The sequence below is a fragment of the Culex quinquefasciatus genome, chromosome 3 (genome assembly GCF_015732765.1).
Source record: "Culex quinquefasciatus strain JHB chromosome 3, VPISU_Cqui_1.0_pri_paternal, whole genome shotgun sequence".
Classification (NCBI taxonomy): Eukaryota; Metazoa; Arthropoda; class Insecta; order Diptera; family Culicidae; genus Culex; species Culex quinquefasciatus.
Window position 1 is genome coordinate 103905133 of NC_051863.1, and position 20228 is coordinate 103925360.

At 36.9% G+C, this 20228-nt stretch overlaps 1 protein-coding gene across 1 annotated transcript; it reads left to right on the forward strand.

Moving 5' to 3' along the window:
• The first annotated feature begins 10196 nt into the window (after positions 1 to 10196).
• On the forward strand, positions 10197 to 20025 carry LOC6030958 (superoxide dismutase [Cu-Zn], chloroplastic). Its single transcript, XM_001841764.2, has 3 exons — positions 10197 to 10415; positions 19305 to 19514; positions 19594 to 20025. The coding sequence occupies exons 1-3, from the start codon at positions 10359 to 10361 to the stop codon at positions 19846 to 19848; spliced, it is 522 nt and encodes a 173-aa protein (XP_001841816.1). The 5' UTR covers positions 10197 to 10358; the 3' UTR covers positions 19849 to 20025.
• Positions 20026 to 20228: the final 203 nt, after the last annotated feature.

The window sequence follows — 20228 nt, forward strand, 5'->3', positions numbered from 1 at the left end:
GATCCGGCCTCCAAAAAGTGTATAAATAACACTTAAGTGCTAATAACTTTTGATAGAGTAGTCAGATCTTCAATGTTTTGGGCTCATTGGAAAGGTCTTTTTAAAACCTTTCTGAAAATGTATAACATGATAGGGTTTCTTGCACCCTTTTTACAATCTTCCGAACATACGCCAAAATCGTTTTTAGCATAACTTTTGAAGTACTTAACTAAACTTGGTGATTTTAAATAGAGACCTATGGGACCCCAAGACGGATAGAATGAGACTAATACGGTCAAAATCCGTTCATCCAGTCCGGAGATAATCGAGTGACAATTTTTTTGTCCACCCACCTACACACATCCACACAGACATTTGCTCAGAACATGATTCTGAGTCGATAGGTATACGTGAAGGTGGGTCTACGAGGTCGAATTAAAGTTCATTTTTCGAGTGATTTTATAGCCTTTCCTCAGTAAGGTGAGGAAGGCAAAAAGTATGGATTTTGGAGTTAATGTTAATCGCCTCCTTTTAATGCTGCACCGGGATCGCGTGTCTCCGCTGAGAATATTAGGTTCGGTGATAAAGGCCGGAAGCACGATGACGACAACATGCGAGTTTCGGTTACCAGTTCCACTTCCTGTGTGTAGTTTAACGCAAGCAAGCGAGGCACAATTCTGCAGCTGTGACGATGGAGAACAGTACGTTTCGGGACCACCGAATGGGACAGCAAACGGCCGGCAGTTCCTGCTGCAGCAGCAAATGCAAACGCCTCATCGTCGAATTCCCTCTGTCAAATTGCGAGCGTTGCTCCAGCGTCCTTGACCTGCTAGAACTTTTACTGCTCGTAATCGCGCAACTTGCGGTAATCCTCGGCCGAGGTCACATCCAGCTGGGCTTCGGCGGCTCGAACGGGCCACGACACGAGATCGGCCCGCAGTAACCGTGCAGCGTAAACTGCAGCTGGTCGTAGTTGTAATCCTTTCTGCTAGGTAGCATAATTTTGAGTCCTTCAGCACACAAGCGAATGGAAGCTCGTAAAGCACCAGATTTGATAAACCCGGTCAGCCACTTTCGCACCGAATCCGATGACGATGTTTTCATGTTCAAATTCTTTCTTCTCGCTCACGTCCACAGGGAGGGTAGCGAACTGGTTTTCAGACGAATTTTGAGCGTCTTTGCTCAAACTGCTTAGTTTGCAGGTAGCGCATCGACATTATTTAGCTTCTTCAAATCTGCTGATCCTGCTGGTAAGGACAGCCTCTTTTTCTTGCCGATTTTTGCACTTTTTAGCACTTGTTTGGTGTTGCCCGAGCAGACGGAAATGACTTGGGAAGGTCAGTTTTTGATATTGTGAGAATATCGAAATATGTTGGGATGATCGGATTAGTTGTTAAAATAACAAAAATTAATAACAAAGATTTGTGTTATTTGTAATTTGCAAATAAACCTGCAGTTGCCATAACTCCTCTGTACTAGTCAGGGCTGCAGAGTCGGGTACCTCCAAGAGACTTTGAATCCATACTTTGAAGACAACTTCGACTCTGGATGCAGGATATGACGCCAACGACGACTTCAGCTCTCCAAAAATACCCGACTTCACAGATTCCGACTCCAAGTAAAAGTTGCTGAATCAGATGCAGTCTCCGAGGTCTAACTCCAGCTCGAACTTCAACGTCAGCTCCGACTTCCTGGCACAGTGAAATTAATAACAGTTTTTGTAATTCACACTTCAAAAATTCTCAATAAATAAATCAATTCCGTTAGGGAATATAACAAAATTTAAAAAAAATGAACTCTCAAAACTTAATTTTATCGGATTAATTTTAGCTTGAAACCCCATTTCATTGTGAAATAAATGACCCCGATAAAATTGGTCAAAATTATTTCATAGTTCTAGCCAATTCTAGTAAAATCCCTTAGGGGGTATATCAATTAATTAAAAAAAACAATTTTCAACTTTTTAGAATAATTTTAGCTTAATTACCCCATTCCATGGCCAAAATAATTACCCCGACGAAATTGGTCAAAATTATCCCATATTTCTAGCCAATTTTAGCAAAGTCCCTTAGGGGATATATCAAATAATTAAAAAAAATCAACTTCCAAAATTTTAACTTTTCAGAATAATTTTAGCTTAAGGACCCCATTTCATGGCCAAAATAATGACCCTGACGAAATTGGTCAAAATTATCCAATAGTTCTAACCATTTTAAACAAAGTCCTTTAGGGGGTATGTCAAATAATAAAAAAAAAATCAACTTTCAAAATTTCAGCTTTTTAGAATAATTTTAGCTTAAGTACTCCATTTCATGGCCAAAATAATGACCCCGACGAAATTGGTCAAAATTATCTCATAGTTCTAGCCAATTTTAGCTAAGTCCCTTAGGGGGTATATCAAATAATTAAAAAAATCAACTTTCAAAATTTCAACTTTTTAGAATAATTTTAGCTTAAGGAGGTTTCATGGCCAAAATAATGACCCTGACGAAATTGGTCAAAATTATCCCAAAGATCTAAACATAGTTAGCAAAAGAAAAAATAATAACAGATTGTGTTATGGACACTTAGAAACTTTTCCATTTGTGCGATTTATGGTAATTTTATTTCTAAGTCAGTATACCGAACGAATAACAAATTTTGATATTAGGAGAGTTTTTGAAATGTATAACATTTCCTCTTATTAACGTGTTATTAAACATTTTCAATATAGGGTAATTCTCCGCCAACTCACACAGCAGTTGCCCCGACCCCTCTTCGATTTGCGTGAAACTTTGTCCTATGGGGTAACTTTTATCCCTGATCATGAATCCGAGGTCCGTTTTTTGATATCTCGTGATGGAGGGGCGGTACGACCCCTTCCATTTTCGAACATGCGAAAAAAGAGGTGTTTTTCAATAATTTGCAGCCTGAAACGGTGATGAGATAGAAATTTGGTGTCAAAGGGACTTTTATGTAAAATTAGACGCCCGATTTGATGGCGTACTCAGAATTCCGAAAAAACGTATTTTTCATCGAAAAAAACACTAAAAAAGTTTTAAAAATTCTCCCATTTTCCGTTACTCGATTGTAAAAAATTTTGGAACATGTCATTTTATGGGAAATTTAATTTTTTTTTCGAATCTACATTGTCCCAGAAGGGTCATTTTTTCATTTAGAACAAAAGTTTTCATTTTAAAATTTCGTGTTTTTTTTCTTTTTCTTACTTTGCAGGGTTATTTTTTAGAGTGTAACAATGTTCTACAAAGTTGTAGAGCAGACAATTACAAAAAAAATGATATATAGACATAAGGGGTTTGCTTATAAACATCACGAGTTATCGCGATTTTACGAAAAAAAAGTTTTGAAAAAGTTGGTCGTCATCGATCATGGCCGTTCATGGTCACCCGCGACAGACACGGACGACGAAACGAAAAAAAAAAACGCAAAAAGTAACTTTTTCAAAACTTTTTTTTCGTAAAATCGCGATAACTCGTGATGTTTATAAGCAAACCCCTTATGTCTATATATCATTTTTTTTGTAATTGTCTGCTCTACAACTTTGTAGAACATTGTTACACTCTAAAAAAGTTAGAAAAAAACACGAAATTTTAAAATGAAAAATTTTGTTCTAAATGAAAAAATGACCCTTCTGTGTCAATGTAGATTCGAAAAGTACATTAAATTTCCCATAAAATAACATGTTCCAAAATTTTTTACAGTCGAGTAACGGAAAATGGGAGAATTTATAAAACTTTTTTAGTGTTTTTTTCGATGAAAAATACGTTTTTTCGGAATTCTGAGTACGCCATCAAATCGGACGTCTAATTTTACATAAAAGTCCCTTTGACACCAAATTTCTATCTCATCACCGTTTCAGGCTGCAAATTATTGAAAAACACCTCTTTTTTCGCATGTTCAAAAATGGAAGGGGTCGTACCGCCCCTCCGTCACGAGATATCAAAAAACGGACCTCGGATTCGTGATCAGCGACAAAAGTTACCCCTAAGGACAAAGTTTCACGCAAATCGAAGAGGGGTCGGGGCAACTTTTCCCGATTTCGTGTGAGTTGGTAGAGAATTACCCTATAATATCACTTCAATACCAAATTTTGTTATTTTATCAGAAGCTGTTATTATTTTTTCTTCTTGAAGTTGAACTTCAGGATAAAATAATAACACTTTTTGTTATTTTAACAGGATTTGTTATTGAAATATTATTTATTTTGTTATTACCGTCTGCGCGGGTTTAGGGATGCACGTCTGACTCGCTGCTGTGCTAATCGCAGACTCGTGTTTGACCTTAAACACTGTTCTGTTTGAAACAGGGTTCGTCGGGTTTGCCGAACAATTGTATAAGCAATACACGAGCTTTGATTTAGCTTTGACAAGTTATTTTGTTAGAACCCATGTAATTTTTTTGACAAAAAATGTTTTTAGCCGAGAAAACCGTGCAAACCAAACAATTAATGCCACCAGAGTTCAAACCCAAAGTCACCAAAGTTTGCAACTCAACGTGAACTTTGGTTTGTGTTCGAGCATCCGCACAAAAGAGAATCGGAAAAGACAGTGTTGAGATATCGTGGCACTCGTTTTTTGAAACTGCTAACTTGAAATTGCTATATCTCGGCAATGATGCAACCAAATATCTTCAAATGTGTTTTGTTAGTAGGTGAAAATGTGTATTTTAATGCCTAGAAAAAATAATAAAAAAAAGTTGAAGTGTGTGCTCATACTATCCTCTGACTTTTTTGCCAATATACATGTTAAAGAAAATAACAATCAGATGGGTTACACTAACTTTGAATTTTTGTAATGATATAAGTAAAAAGTGATAAGAAGTGTTGTGCCTGGAGTAGTTTCTGATAACCTACAGCATTTTTTTCCCAACGTCTCGTTTATTATCCTCTGTATGATTTTAATACGGAAATCGCAATGACCTCTCATCGAACTAAACGGCTCTACTAAATGAGAATAATAAAATGAAGGTCGCCAACGTTTGCTCTAGACCCGCTCTCTCCGCCCCTCTCTGTTCATTTCACTATATACTGAACCGTAATCTGAGGTTAATCGGGACATATGGCCGAATTGGGACAGCTTTTTCAACCTTGTTCTTGCACTATGTTTTGATATTTTCGATTGGTTTCGGTAAGAACACATATCCACAGACCAACACCAACAAGATTTTTATTTTGAAACGTTGATGTGTCTTGAAACGGTTTCCCTATTCAGCCTGTAGTCTTGATTGGCGGTAGTTAGAATTTGAGTAATAAAGGTTTTTAAGTAAAAGTTCGTCTAGAAGACAAGTTCATATGAACCAGTATGACATTGCATCCCCTGACGGTATTTGTTGATATCGCAGTGTTCGCCGATTACTTGCAGCAGGTTGAGCGAGAGCAAAGACCTAGGCGAGGTCTACAAGTTTGTCATGTGATGATGCTGAGTCTACTTCTAAAACAGAACTGTTGTACATGCGAGTATGTGACCCAGTATATTATCTAGGGTGCCTAGAAAAGGTTTCCAGTTAGGGGAAAGTGGGCAAGTGTAAAAATCTTAAGAAATGTTCGTTCGAACCCACTGAAAACGTAAAAAAAATCTGTCGGATTTTTTTTAACACCATCTTATTCCAGGTCTTGACAAATACTTTGATATTACAAGTTTTGAAAAAATCCTGTTTTAAGGAAAAAGGAAAGGAAAAAAAAAGATTTTAAAATTTTTGATTTTCCGTACGTTCTACTCACCTAGTGGAGCAAGACCAACAACCTGTTGGGGCAGGAGAAACAATGCATGAATCAAATCAAATCAAACCATCCACATTAACGACCCCCGGGTCTTTTGTGTTCTCTATTGCAAGTTTCTGCTCGAACCTAGGAGTCCGAAGGCTTGAATGGGGAGGGCACCCAAACCTCTTTTACTCCAAGGAACTTTCCACCCCAGTGTTTGAACTGACGACCTTTGGATTGTGAGTCCAACCGCCGCCAGCGATTCCACCGGAGTAGGCTTGGTTTGGTGTGTTGTTTGTACTTATGGCATGGAGACGACTCCTACACCTGGAATGACTTAGCGGCCTAACAACCAAGGCCGGGACCGACATTTTACTTCCTCATCCGATGGAAGGTTGGAGCAGATGTGAATCGAACCCAGAATCATCCGCTTACAAAGCGGACAGCGTAACCATTCGGCCACGCACTGCCACAACAATGCATGAAACAACATGTTAATTTGCTAACAATAGAACTGTTATCACTTAGACACATCAGATTAGAATGTATTAGAAACGTTTCTTTCATTTTTATATTAAACAAGCCTTACCCGTTCTGCCTTTTTCACGTTTGTTAACGTTTTTTGCTTTTTGCTTATCCATTTGATCAATTTGATCGTTTTCATGAAAATAATAATTACATAGATGTTAAATAGTAAATTTTCATAATATCACTATATCTTCTATGGATATTGTTTTAACAACTGTTTATCAGCTTTTCAGTACCCTTATGTATTTTTTTTCCCAATAAAATATGTTGTTGCAGCAATTCGTATTTTTTCCATACTTAAAATCCAAAACTTGACCCGCCTTAACAAGATTTTTTAAAAGCTCTCAAAATGCAAAATGCTAACCACTAGGCCATCACGGATTGATGAGCTATGACTGGAATTAGTAATACTGTTACTATCAACTCTATACGCGCTTGGTCCTTGTCCATTTTACAAGGGTTCGGAAGTTCTAAAAAAGGTTTGAATTCGATTGGTGCAAACGTTCTTCAGGGCGAGGCTTGTCGATTCAAGCTGAGGTACCTCGCGCTTGGCTAGCCACCCGGGCAGACGGTAATAACAAAGTTAATAATATTTTAATAACAAATTCTGTTAAAATAACAAAAAGGGTTATTATTTTATCCTGAAGTTCAACTTCAAGAAGAAAAAAATAATAACAGTTTCTGATAAAATAACAAAATTTTGTATTGAAGTGATATTATATTGAAAATGTTTAATAACACGCTAATAAGAGGAAATGTTATACATTTCAAAAACTCTCCCAATAACAAAATTTGTTATTCATTCGGTATACTGACTTAGAAATAAAATTACCATAAATCGCACAAATGGAAAAGTTTTTAAGTGTCCATAACACAATCTGTTATTATTTTTTCTTTTGTTAAATATGTTTAGATCTTTGGGATAATTTTGTCTCATTTCGTCGGGGTCATTATTTTGGCCATGCAATGGGGTCCTTAAGCTAAAATTATTCTAAAAAGTTGAAATTTTTAAAGTTGATTTTTTAATTATTTGATATACCCCCTAAGGGACTTAGCTAAAATTGGCTAGAACTATGGGATAATTTTGACCAATTTCGTCAGGGTCATTATTTTGGCCATGAAATGGAGTACTTAAGCTAAAATTATTCTAAAAAGTTGAAATTTTGAAAGTTGATTTTTTAATTATTCGATGTACCCCCTAAGGGACTTTGCTAAAATTGGCTAGATCTATGGGATAATTTTGACCAATTTTGAAGTTGATTTTTTTAATTATTTGATATACCCCCTAATTGGCTAGAACTATGGGATAATTTTGACCAACTTCGTCGGGGTCATTATTTTGGCCATGAAATGGGGTCCTTAAGCTTTAATTATTCTAAAAAGTTTAAATTTTGAAAGTTGATTATTTAATTATTTGATATACCCCCTAATTGGCTAGAACTATGGGATAATTTTGACCAATTTCGTCGGGGTCATTATTTTGGCCATGAAATGGGGTCCTTAAGCTAAAATTATTCTAAAAAGTTGAAATTTTGAAAGTTGATTTTTTAATTATTCGATATACCCCCTAAGGGATTTTACTAAAATTGGCTAGAACTTTGGAATAATTTTGACCAATTTCATCGGGGTCATTTATTTCACAATGAAATGGGGTTTCAAGCTAAAATTAATCCGATTAAAAATAACTTTTGAGAGGTATTTATTTTAAATTTTGTTATATTCCCTAACGGAATTGATTTATTTATTGAGAATTTTTGAAGTGTGAATAACAAAAATTGTTATTATTTTTACATACCCAGGAAGTCGGAGCTGACGTTGAAGTTCGAGCTGGAGTGAAACCTCGGAGACTGCATCGGATTCAGCTAATTTTCAGCAACTTTTACTTGGAGTCGGAATCTGTGAAGTCGGGTATTTTTGGAGAGCTGAAGTCGTCGTTGGCGTCATATCCTGCATACAGAGTCGGAGTTGTCTTCAAAGTATGGATTCAAAGTCGCTTGGAGGTACCCGACTCTGCAGCCCTGACTACCCGAGCAGACGGAAATAACTTGGGAATAACATTTTTTGATATTTGAAAATACTAGGCCAATAACATTTTATGTTATTTATAACAGGATTTGTTATTCGTCGTTATGATTTTTTTGTTATTGGATTGTTATTGTAATAACAGACTAATAACATTTTTAGTTATTCTTCGAACAAATCTTTGTTATTATTTTTTGTTATTTTAACAACTAATCCGATCATCCCAATAACGTTTGTAGTTATTCTTCCATAACAAAAAATGTTATTCCAAACTTGTTTTGGCTTTCAGCCAATATCAGACCAATAACAAATTTTGTTATGATAACATAAACTGTTATTCAACTCTTATGCTAAAATTGATTTTTCAAGAAGATTCCATAACACTTTCTGTTATTTTAACAGTATTTGTTATTGAAATGGCATGAATTTTGTTATTACCGTCTGCCCGGGTAGTACAGAGGAGTTATGGCAACTGCAGGTTTATTTGCAAATAACAAATAAACCAAAACAATAACTTTTTGTTATGGAGACATACCAGTTCAATAACATGTTTTGTTATTATGCTGCTCCACCTCTCCGCACAAAATAACAAATCTTGTTATTACTTCATGATACCTTCTGTGTTATTGGTTTGTTATTGCAATAACAACATAATAACAGTTTAAGTTATTCTTCGAACAAATCTTTGTTATTGATTTTTGTTATTTTAACAACTAATCCGATCATCCCAATAACATATTTCGATCTTCTCACAATATCAAAAACTGACCTTCCCAAGTTATTTCCGTCTGCTCGGGCAGCGTAGAAATGGATCTCCGAAGCTCGGCAGAGATTACACCTTCCAAATGCCTATGCGACTTATTTGCATGTATAGAATGTAGATCTAAAAATACAAGGAAACAACTCAATTTGTAACAATTTGTCTATTGTGGTCTCTGTTGCAAGTTTCTGCTCGTTTCTAGGCGTCCGAAGGTTATGTGTGGTGAGTCACCCAATACCTCTTTTACGCAAATAGACCGACGATTTACTTCCTCATCCGATAGAAGGCGTGATCAGGCAAATCTCGTCTCGAAAAATGCCACCGGGTCCGTCTGGGATGAGTTCACTGGTCTTACTGGGGTGAGAAGCTACCACGCTAACCACTACCGGACCCGGCCAGACATATATTCCTACAATCCCAAAAAATAAAATAAAAAATCTTAAGGCCGTTCATTTTTATTTGTACCTGAAATAAACTGAAATATCTCATCGATTTAAAAAAATCTTCTTTTGACACCTCTATATGTATGACTGTTAGGGTCGTAATTCACCTTGCTATGGATATAAGTTATATGTTGCTGTTGTTGTTGTTGTTGTTGTTGTTGTTGTTGTTATTGTTGTTGTTTTAATATATTATGGTGAATTTAACCGAAATCCAATAGATTTTTTATGAGTTGTAAGAAAAACAACGGAAACCATAAAATGATTTCACTGTATGAAGAAAGAGAATATAATTCCATTCGACATTCCTCAAAAGTTGTTGATGCCTTAAAATCTACTCGTCTTTTTGAAGCATTTTCCATATTTTATTTTAAATGCATTTTCAATTATTATGCTTTTAATGTTATTGCTCCAATTTGATAATAATATTGGATAGATTATGCATAAAATGGGCAATAAGACATTGTTTATTACCAGATGTCGCTAAATTGATATAGGTAAGTCTGGTAATTTAGAGTCAACTGTGTATGATCCAAGTTGGCCATCGAGAAGTGCGGCAGACAGTGCCGGAAATGTGGGATCAAAGATCACGACGCTCCGTAGCGTTGACTGGTCGGCGACTTGTCGTGGGAATCTTGCCCAGTTTCTCTCATAGCGCTATCATCGGTCTGTATCGCTGTCTCGTTTCGCCTCCCACCTTCAATACGAACGCAAATCCATTTTTGCTTGCTGTATAGGTATCGAGCCGGCAGTACGAAAGATCACGAGATACAACATTGGCGCGATTAAATTGAATTCACACTCAGCCTCGGTTTGGCATTTTAAACCAATCCCGTTCCAGACTCCGAAGTGTTCAGTTGTGTACTTCATTTTTAACACATCTAGTGTATTTTTTCTGTTTAACTATTGTGTTCAAACTATTGTAAACATGAAGGTGCTGATTGTTTTGGCGATATTTGGGTGCTCGACGCTGCTGGTAAACGCTGTGAGTTTTGAGAAAACGTTTGTCGATGACCAATAGGTGTATAATTTAAAGCAATTTCAAGGTCAGCTAACTGTGTTAAATGTATTGATCATTGGCGAAAATGTGGTAATTGGCAAACAAATATGATTTATGTGCTGAAAAATCTTGCCCTTATTCAGTGACCAATATCGTCGTCAACTTTTCCTTCCATTGGTCTCACTCCTACCAAGTAGCAAAACGCGAACAATGTGCGACCAAATTGGCTCAATTGAAGCTCTGTAAACAAACGCCAGATTCGGTGTATGCAATTTCCGACTGTGTCTGTATTCAAATGAACATTTGCAGTAGAATTAGCAAGGGACACTGGGCGAAATGGATCTGAGAGAAAAAAAAAAATGTTAGGGTAAACGGCTTCCCAATGTTATCATGGTTGATTGATGGATAGATTTCAAAATAGTTAACGAATGTTTTGTAACATTGGCGGCTATTTATTTTTAAATGAGTTCCGAGTTTTATGTTGCTGTGTTTAAAATCATAACAATCACTGTCCAAATTTTAATAACCGAAAACTAATGGCGACTGTGATATTAACTTAAAAAAAAAACAATTTCCGTTCTCAAGTTTTTTTTTTACTTTTTTTCCTTTATAATAGCTTCTCTCCGAACAAGGCAATCATATCACACTCTGGTTAACATGGAGTAGTTTTATTTAGGCTGATGGGAAAAGCCGATTTGAGTTGAAAACACTCGTTTCTTTTCATAAACCTTACAAACGAAGTACAGTGAAATAGATACATAGTTCACAGATTCAACCGAAAAATCCTAATTTTTGTATATACAATTTAATTTTATAAATACATAAAATTTTCAATAAGACTTCTTTTAAACAATTTCTTAACAAATTCATCACAATTCGAAATAAATAACTTAAGAATGCATGAATTTATAAATAACTCAACATATCGTCACCGTCATGCTAACTTGTCGTACGTGCATTTAGGGCCAAATTGAGTTAAGAACGCCATCTTGTGCAGCTCACAATGCCTCATCTTTTGACCTTCACAGATCCCCTAAATTCGATTTCAATCCTGAGATATTCAATGACAACCAAAAAAGCTCCGAAAATTTTTGTCACTTGTCATGTAAAAGTAGTTTCAATCTTGTCGTGCTATCTTGTCACTCCCTGAAAATTGATGTAAGTGCGACAACTGGCCAAAAAGATTTCAGGTCAGAATGCGTTTGACGCACGTACAAGTTAGACTACCGTAAACACTCCAGCAACCATATTCAACCAAACTTCGGGGCAAAGCACAGAATGGTCAACTAAACTAAACGTGTTTTTCATTAATTACATTGCGTGCTCTCGTTTTTGTTTATTCAAGGTCAAACATTTAAACGTGTTTTTCTTGGAACGTCGAAATGGCGGGTGCGACAAGATAGCACGACGACGTCGATATCTACTTTGGAACTTTTTTTTGTTGGTTTAGGGGAAGGTGGGGCAAGACGACCATATGGGGCAAGAGGAACAATCGCTCCTACGGCCGTAATTTGTACAATTTTGATTATTTCCAGTATGAGGAATTGTTGCTAGCAATGCAATTAGCTGATTATACTACCACATAACCGGCAAAATTACGTAAACGCCACGGGGCATAAGATTTAATGAAGTTTTTTTCGAAACCATTGTTTTCTTATAATATTTGGAAAGTACAAAATAAGGCTTAGGGTTCGTTTTAAGGCTCATTTTATCAAAATGCTATTTTTCCTAGATCAGTAGTGTCCCTACAAATGACATGCACCTATTACAAAGTATGATTTAACTTTTGGTTATTTTTGTTGAGAGCTTTTAAAAAATCTTGTTCAGGTGGGGCAAGTGTACCATATGGATTTTTAGTATGGAAAAATTACGAATTGCTGCAACAACATATTTTATTGGGAAATAAATACATGAAAGTACTTAAAAACTGATAAACAATCGTTAAAAAAAATTGTACATACAAAGTATAGTAATATTATGAAAATTTACTATTTATCATCGAAGTAGTATTTTTTCGTAAAAACGATAAAAATTTAGTAAAATATTATTATTTAATCTAAAAATGTAAGAAACCATTCAAATACATTCTAATCTGATGTATCTAAGTGATAACAGTTCAATTGTTAGCAAATTACCATATTTTTTCATGCATTGTTCCTCTTGCCCCAACGGGTTGCTCGTCTTGCCCCACTAGTTGAGTAGAACGTACGAAAAATCAAAAATTTCAAAATCAATTTTTCACATTAAAAAACAAGATTTTTAAAAAACTTGTTTAAACAAAGTCTTAGTCAAGACCTAGAATAAGATGATTATAATAAAATCCGACAGATTTTTTAACTTTTTAATGGGTTATAACGAGCATTTCCTTAGCTTGTTACACTTCCCAAGCAACACACTTTGTCAGATAAACGTGTTTCTCAACTGGTTGTATAACCGAACGGCCTCGTTACCACAACTTGTTCTACAACTCCTGTGCATTGGAAAAAGCGCACTTTTTTCTGTTGTATAACTTGCCAGAATAAGATGCAAGTTATCAGAGTAAGTTGTACAAATGTATCTGACAACACTGTGCTAGCTAACAAGAGATTCAACGAAAAAAGGGGGCGTGGTTAACGGCTGTGCTGTCAAATCAAAGCGCACACTGAAAAGGAAAGATAGATTGGAAACAGTTGTCTAACCGTTACCCAACTTACATGTAAACAAACAGTTCTTATCAGAATTTCAATCAAAGACGAAGCCAATATGAATAGTATCTCTGACTATTTTCGTACGCTTGTTTCTGCCCGATTTATTTAGAAAAAAAATTAAATTGCATGAAAAAAAGCAATCCTTTCGCGCTCTCTAACTGTGATTCTTGTGAAACCCTCTTCATGGCGAACTTTTAGATTTTCATTTTTTTGATGAACTTTGTCTTTCCCAAGATTCGAACCGATGACTTCGACGACTTGTTGTTATCTCCACGGCAGGTCCAGGCGCGCTTTCACATCTCTCCACGAGGCTTCATAGTAAACAAGCTGGCCTAAACGTCAATAAGAAGGCTGCTGTCAGCTTTGTTATACTGCAGTGAGCTATACAACTTAACTCCAGAATAGGCTGTCATTGGAAATAAAGTTACATAAGTTTGTTTCAAGTCAGTTGTTATAACTCCATTGTGTAACTTTGTTATAACAAACCGTTTCAACTGTCATTTCGATTACCGTACCACGGAGTAACATTGAAAATTGGTGTGATTTTAATTTGTTGTTTTCTCTATCATGAATTCCGTAAGCTGATATTTTTTGTAGCTTTTACCGGCGATATTTTTATAAATCATCGGTCAACAATTAAAATTATTGCAATCTTCGATAAATAAACATTATTGAAACTCTAAATACCTCACGTACAAATTTACACCACCTCACAACACGCAATGTCAAGTTGAATATGTTTGTTGAATATCAGTTATATAACCTGTTCTCCGATAACATTTGTGTAACAAAGCGAGAAAACCTAAGGTTATTTATAGAATGGTTGGCCACGCCCATTTTTCAGAAGATGCCGTCACATGACAATGTTAGATAAGCAGTGAAACAAACAGTGCAATATTATTCTTATTCAACAAACTGTTTTCGAGGAATACAATGCAGATGAGGGAACAGCATCATGGCATATCAGGATTTTGACGTTTAATTACAGCTCATAAAAAGCGTTTTCGACTGAAATCAAGTGATAAATACCTCAAACGGAAGTGAGCAAGCAAGTTTCTATCGAAGGTGTTCTAAAATAAGTTGTTTAAACAGTGTAAATCAGCAAATTTAATGGAACCCTCCAAATAGGTGAGAATTTTTCCTATGTTGTGTTTTGTTGGAAAAGAGTGAATTTGACTTTGTTTTAACACTTTTGTGGCACCAAACACGATAGTTACATAAGTCAGTTATACAAGCAGTGAAACAAACTGTTATTTGAGTTATGTTCAGATTTTTTCTAGTATGTTTATCAAAAACAATTGTCTAACTATTATTCAACAGTCGACAAGTTATGAGTGCTACTTGGGTTGCCCCACTTTCCCCTAATTCATTGATTTTTTTATTCGGTGAAAAAAGCCATCAAAGCGGTAGCACCGAAAACCTAAATTTGAATACAATTTACATATACAGTGAGTCAAATATTTGTCCGTACCCCCCCGTACGGAAAATGTTTGTGATATAAAAGTACATAACATTCGACTAAAGTGCCATGTTTTATACATCAATCGATGCGGCAGAATATCCTCTTTAAGACACTGTCATGGGATTTGCAAAAAAAAATTTCTTAAAAATACAAAAATAGTTTACTGAAAAAAGTGAAAAAAGAGGTCAAATAATTGTCCGTACACCTAGTAAAAGTACAAAATCTGATCGATTCAAGTGAATTTATTTATGAAATGTTGTTTCTGTGTCAAATACTAGTACCTCTAGCCAGTTTGTGACAACTTTGAACTTCTGATAACTTTGTTTAGTTAGTTTATATTAAAAATTGGTTTAAATTCAGTATTTTTAAGTAAAACTTATCAAAACATAAGTTTATAAACAACTATTTTTATAAAATTGCTATTTTATGTTGTAAGAGTCTCTATTGAACAAGTTTCAACAAAATTTGTTCAAAATATACATTGTTTTCATATTTTTTATTGACATTTTTCGATCAAAAATACTGTTTCGGAACAATACCGTTAACCCTTTCAGGCCTGATGGGTCATATATGACCCATACCGAAATTCGGTTGTATAAAATCACACAATGCTCAAAACATATAACATTGTTCAGCAAAGTTGTAATTTATGAGTTTCTCTATCTAGGAAAAAATGTTTGAGTGGTTGTTAATGGCCATTTTGACGACCTAGAACATCCTGAAAACCTGAAATTTGGAAACTTCAGAAAATGTTGAAGATAATTCAGGTTTACAACGATTTTTCAAAGCAAATGAAGTTTAGTTATTACCAGTCACATCCTCATGACCATTTGGGACCACTTCGATCCCTTTGGATCTCTTTTGGGATGATCTAGGTCCTCCAAAGTGTCCTGGAATACAGATCTTGGAGTCTACCGCCGTAACAACACGATTCTACCAAGTTTCCGATTATGGATCATATTCAGTGATGTCCCTGGGACCCTTTGGCAACCCTTTGAGCTATGTGGGTCACTTTTGGGATGTTCTGGGTCCTCCAAAGTGTCCTAGAATACAGATCTTGGAGTCTACCGCCGTAACAACACGATTCTACCAAGTTTCCGATCATGGTTCATATTCAGTGATGTCCCTGGGACCCTTTGGCAACACTATGAGCTATGTGGATCACTTTTGGGATGATCTGGGTCCTCCAAAGTGTCCTGGAATACAGATCTTGGAGTCTACCGCCGTAACAACACGATTCTACCAAGTTTCCGATCATGGTTCATATTCAGTGATGTCCCTGGGACCCTTTGGCAACACTATGAGCTATGTGGATCACTTTTGGGATGTTCTGGGTCCTCCAAAGTGTCCTAGAATACAGATCTTGGAGTCTACCGCCGTAACAACACGATTCTACCAAGTTTCCGATCATGGTTCATATTCAGTGATGTCCCTGGGACCCTTTGGCAACACCATGAGCTATGTGGATCACTTTTGGGATGTTCTGGGTCCTCCAAAGTGTCCTGGAATACAGATCTTGGAGTCTACCGCCGTAACAACACGATTCTACCAAGTTTCAATTATGGTTCATATTCAGTGATGTCCCTGGGACCCATTGGAAACACTATGAGCTATGTGGATCACTTTTGGGATGATCTGGGTCCTCCAAAGTGTCCTAGAATACAGATCTTGGAGTCTACCGCCGTAACAACACGATTCTACCAAGTTTCCGATCATGGTTCATATTCAGTGATGTCCCTGGGACCCTTTGGCAACACTATGAGCTATGTGGATCACTTTTGGGATGTCCTGGGTCATCCAAAGTGTCCAGGAATACAGATCTTGAGTCTACCGCCGTAACAACACGATTCTACCAAGTTTCCGATTATGGTTCATATTCAGTGATGTCCCTGGAACCTTTTGGCAACCTTCTGAGCTATGTGGATCACTTTTGGGATGATCTGGGTCCTCCAAAGTGTCCTGGAATACAGATCTTGGAGTCTACCGCCGTAACAACAAGAGTCTACCAAGTTTCGATTAGGTTCATATTCAGTGATGTCCCTGGGACCCGTTGGAAACACTATGAGCTATGTGGATCATTTTTGGGATGTTCTGGGTCCTCCAAAGTGTCCTGGAATACAGATCTTGGAGTATACCTCCGTAACAACACGATTGTACCAAGTTTCCGATCATGGTTATGAACCATAATCGGAAACTTGGTAAAATCGTGTTGTTACGGCGGTAGACTCCAAGATCTGTATTCCAGGACACTTTGGAGGGCCCAGATCATCCCAAAAGTGATCCACATAGCTCATAGTGTTGCCAAAGGGTCCCAGGGACATCACTGAATATGAACCATAATTGGAAACTTGGTAGAATCGTGTTGTTACGGCGGTAGACTCCAAGATCTGTATTCTAGGACACTTTGGAGGACCCAGAACATCCCAAAAGTGATCCACATAGCTCATAGTGTTGCCAAAGGGTCCCAGGGACATCACTGAATATGAACCATGATCGGAAACTTGGTAGAATCGTGTTGTTACGGCGGTAGACTCCAAGATCTGTATTCCTGGACACTTTGGATGACCCAGGACATCCCAAAAGTGATCCACATAGCTCATAGTGTTGCCAAAGGGTCCCAGGGACATCACTGAATATGAACCATGATCGGAAACTTGGTAGAATCGTGTTGTTACGGCGGTAGACTCCAAGATCTGTATTCCAAGACACTTTGGAGGACCCAGATCATCCCAAAAGTGATCCACATAGCTCATAGTGTTGCCAAAGGGTCCCAGGGACATCACTGAATATGAACCATAATCGGAAACTTGGTAGAATCGTGTTGTTACGGCGGTAGACTCCAAGATCTGTATTCTAGGACACTTTGGAGGACCCAGAACATCCCAAAAGTGATCCACATAGCTCATAGTGTTGCCAAAGGGTCCCAGGGACATCACTGAATATGAACCATAATCGGAAACTTGGTAGAATCGTGTTGTTACGGCGGTAGACTCCAAGATCTATATTCCAGGACACTTTGGAGGACCCAGAACGTCCAATAATGAAATGTAACTTTTTTTGCCTGTTTCTGTTTACTCATGAAAAAAATGAACTACTGGTACCAAAATTGTAGATTAACACAGCTCAGAAAAATTCAGGCCTGAAAGGGTTAACCCTTTCAGGCCTGAATCCGGATTGTCCGGATTGACCGGACAATCCGGATTGTCCCGGAACCGGTAAAACCCCTCGGTGGGAAAATTTGTGGTGGTCAGATAGAGGACAAAAAAACCCACCTCTTGCAATTTGAAGCATCCAATTTCATCCACTACAGCCCGATTGCGAGTCCCTAGCCTGAAAATTTTAATTTTCACTTTCCGTGCTGAGAATTTCTGTACCGTCCTGGGTCAGAATGTTTTGCTTGAGGAATTTGAAAATTTCAAATTTCAGACTAGGGACTCGTAATCGGGCTGTAGTGGACGAAATTGGATGCTTCAAATTGCAAGAGGTGGGTTTTTTTGTCCTCTATCTGACCACCACAAAATTTCCCACCGAGGGGTTATACCGGTTCCGGGACAATCCGGATTGTTTAACGGTATTGTTCCGAAACAGTATTTTTGATCGAAAATGTCAATAAAAATATGAAAACAATGTATATTTTGAACAAACATTGTTGAAACTTGTTCAATAGAGACTCTTACAACATAAAATAGCAATTTTATAAAAATAGTTGTTTATAAACTTATGTTTTGATAAGTTTTACTTAAAAATACTAAATTTAAACCAATTTTTAATATAAACTAACTAAACAAAGTTATCAGAAGTTCAAAGTTGTCACAAACTGGCTAGAGGTACTAGTATTTGACACAGAAACAACATTTCATAAATAAATTCACTTGAATCGATCAGATTTTATACTTTAACTAGGAGTACGGACAATTATTTGACCTCTTTTTTGACTTTTTTCAGTAAACTATTTTTGTATTTTTTAAGAAAAAGTTTTTTTGCAAATCCAATGACAGTGTCTTAAAGAGGGCATTCTGCCGCGTCGATTGATGTACAAAACATGGCACTTTAGTCGAATGTTATGTACTTTTATATCACAAACATTTTCCGTACGGGGGGGTACGGACAAATATTTGACTCACTGTACAGTTTGTGTAACAATGATTATTTTAGAGTATTTGGTCAAATTCTATTGGTTTGCACCTGTGAATGAGTTTGGTTTATAATACTACAAAATTACTTAAATGTTGGTATTGAGAATGAGAACAAATCTTCGAATAGAAATCATTCTGTCATCACGTTCAATGGAACGTGTAGTTATGCAAGTATAATAAACTGACAGTGTATTAAATACTTTTCAACGAGGATAAAAGTTTTTATACGTTTTCTGCAACTCAATAGTTTCAACAAGGTCGCCTTATACTTTAACTTTAAAGAAATTTCGCCCGTGATATTCGTTTTGAATAATGCCACATTTGATTGACCAGAACTTTGAAAACGTGCAGGAAGTTATGCAACCCAAGTAACATTTTAGGTTTTAAGTAGGCCATAAAAGCCTATTTAGGCCGTATGAGGGTTTCCAGAACCATGATAAAACCTGTAAGTTTAAAAATTTTACTAGGGAAATTTGATATCCTTAAACTTAACTTTAGTGCTTGCAGTCTTGCATAAATAAAAGACCAATCTGCACGCGTAACTGGTTTCCCAAATTCTTAAAATCCGTTTGATTTTACTTTTTTTCAGGATCAAGCAAAGAAAGCAATAGTTTTCCTGCAAAGCACAGCTGGAGTGGTAGGAAATGTGACTTTGTCGCAGCCCTCGTGCACGGAGCCCGTTTTCATAGAAGTCAGCGTGATCGGATTGACGCCCGGAAAGCACGGATTCCATATCCACGAGAAGGGAGATCTTAGCGATGGCTGTGCCAGCACTGGTGGCCACTACAACCCCGACAAAGTAGGGCAGCAACATCAGTGCAAGCAAAAATATCGATGAAAATAACGCTTTTTTTTGTTTGGTCTGGATCATTCTACAGGTGTCACATGGTGCCCCCAACGATCAGGTGCGTCACGTAGGAGATCTTGGAAATATTTTGGCCGATGAGCACGGCATTGCGAAAACTTCCTTCTCCGATACGGTCGTCTCCCTGTACGGCTCCCGCTCTGTCCTTGGCCGTGGCATCGTGATTCATGCTGAAATTGATGATCTGGGCAAAACAAACCACCCTGACTCGCTCAAGACTGGAAACGCCGGTGGACGGGTGGCCTGTGGAGTTATTGGAGTGTTGTAGAGCCGAGTTTTGTTTACTTATTGTTTGATTTTTTTTTATACAAAAAAAGCAAGCGGTTTGTGACAGTGATTTGAGTTTTTGCTGTTATTTTGACGCCTTTATGGAGGTGGTTTCCGATTCGTGATGTGTTGTTTGTTCAAATGGTAGCATTAAATAATAGCCACAAACCTCACTTAACCAGTATTTCTTTGATTGCTCAATCATATCACAGGTGAAACCGGTTTTTGTATTGCAGGAAGGAATAATCTGGATTTCAATCACATTCACAGCTTTTTTTGCGTCGTAGGTGTATTTTGTGGCATGGTGAAACTCTCATCAGTCCTAAAAATTCACTGGAGAGTCATAAAAATTGAATAATAATATTAATGCAACGCGATATC

What these genes read in the sequence shown, in the direction of transcription:
- LOC6030958 (XM_001841764.2), top strand. Translation starts at nt 10,359, where the DNA reads ATGAAGGTGCTGATTGTTTTGGCGATATTTGGGTGCTCGACGCTGCTG. An exon ending in CGACGCTGCTGGTAAACGCT is followed by an intron (nt 10,416 to 19,304) that starts GTGAGTTTTGAG and finishes ACTTTTTTTCAG; the next exon opens with GATCAAGCAAAGAAAGCAAT. An exon ending in GCCACTACAACCCCGACAAA is followed by an intron (nt 19,515 to 19,593) that starts GTAGGGCAGCAA and finishes ATCATTCTACAG; the next exon opens with GTGTCACATGGTGCCCCCAA.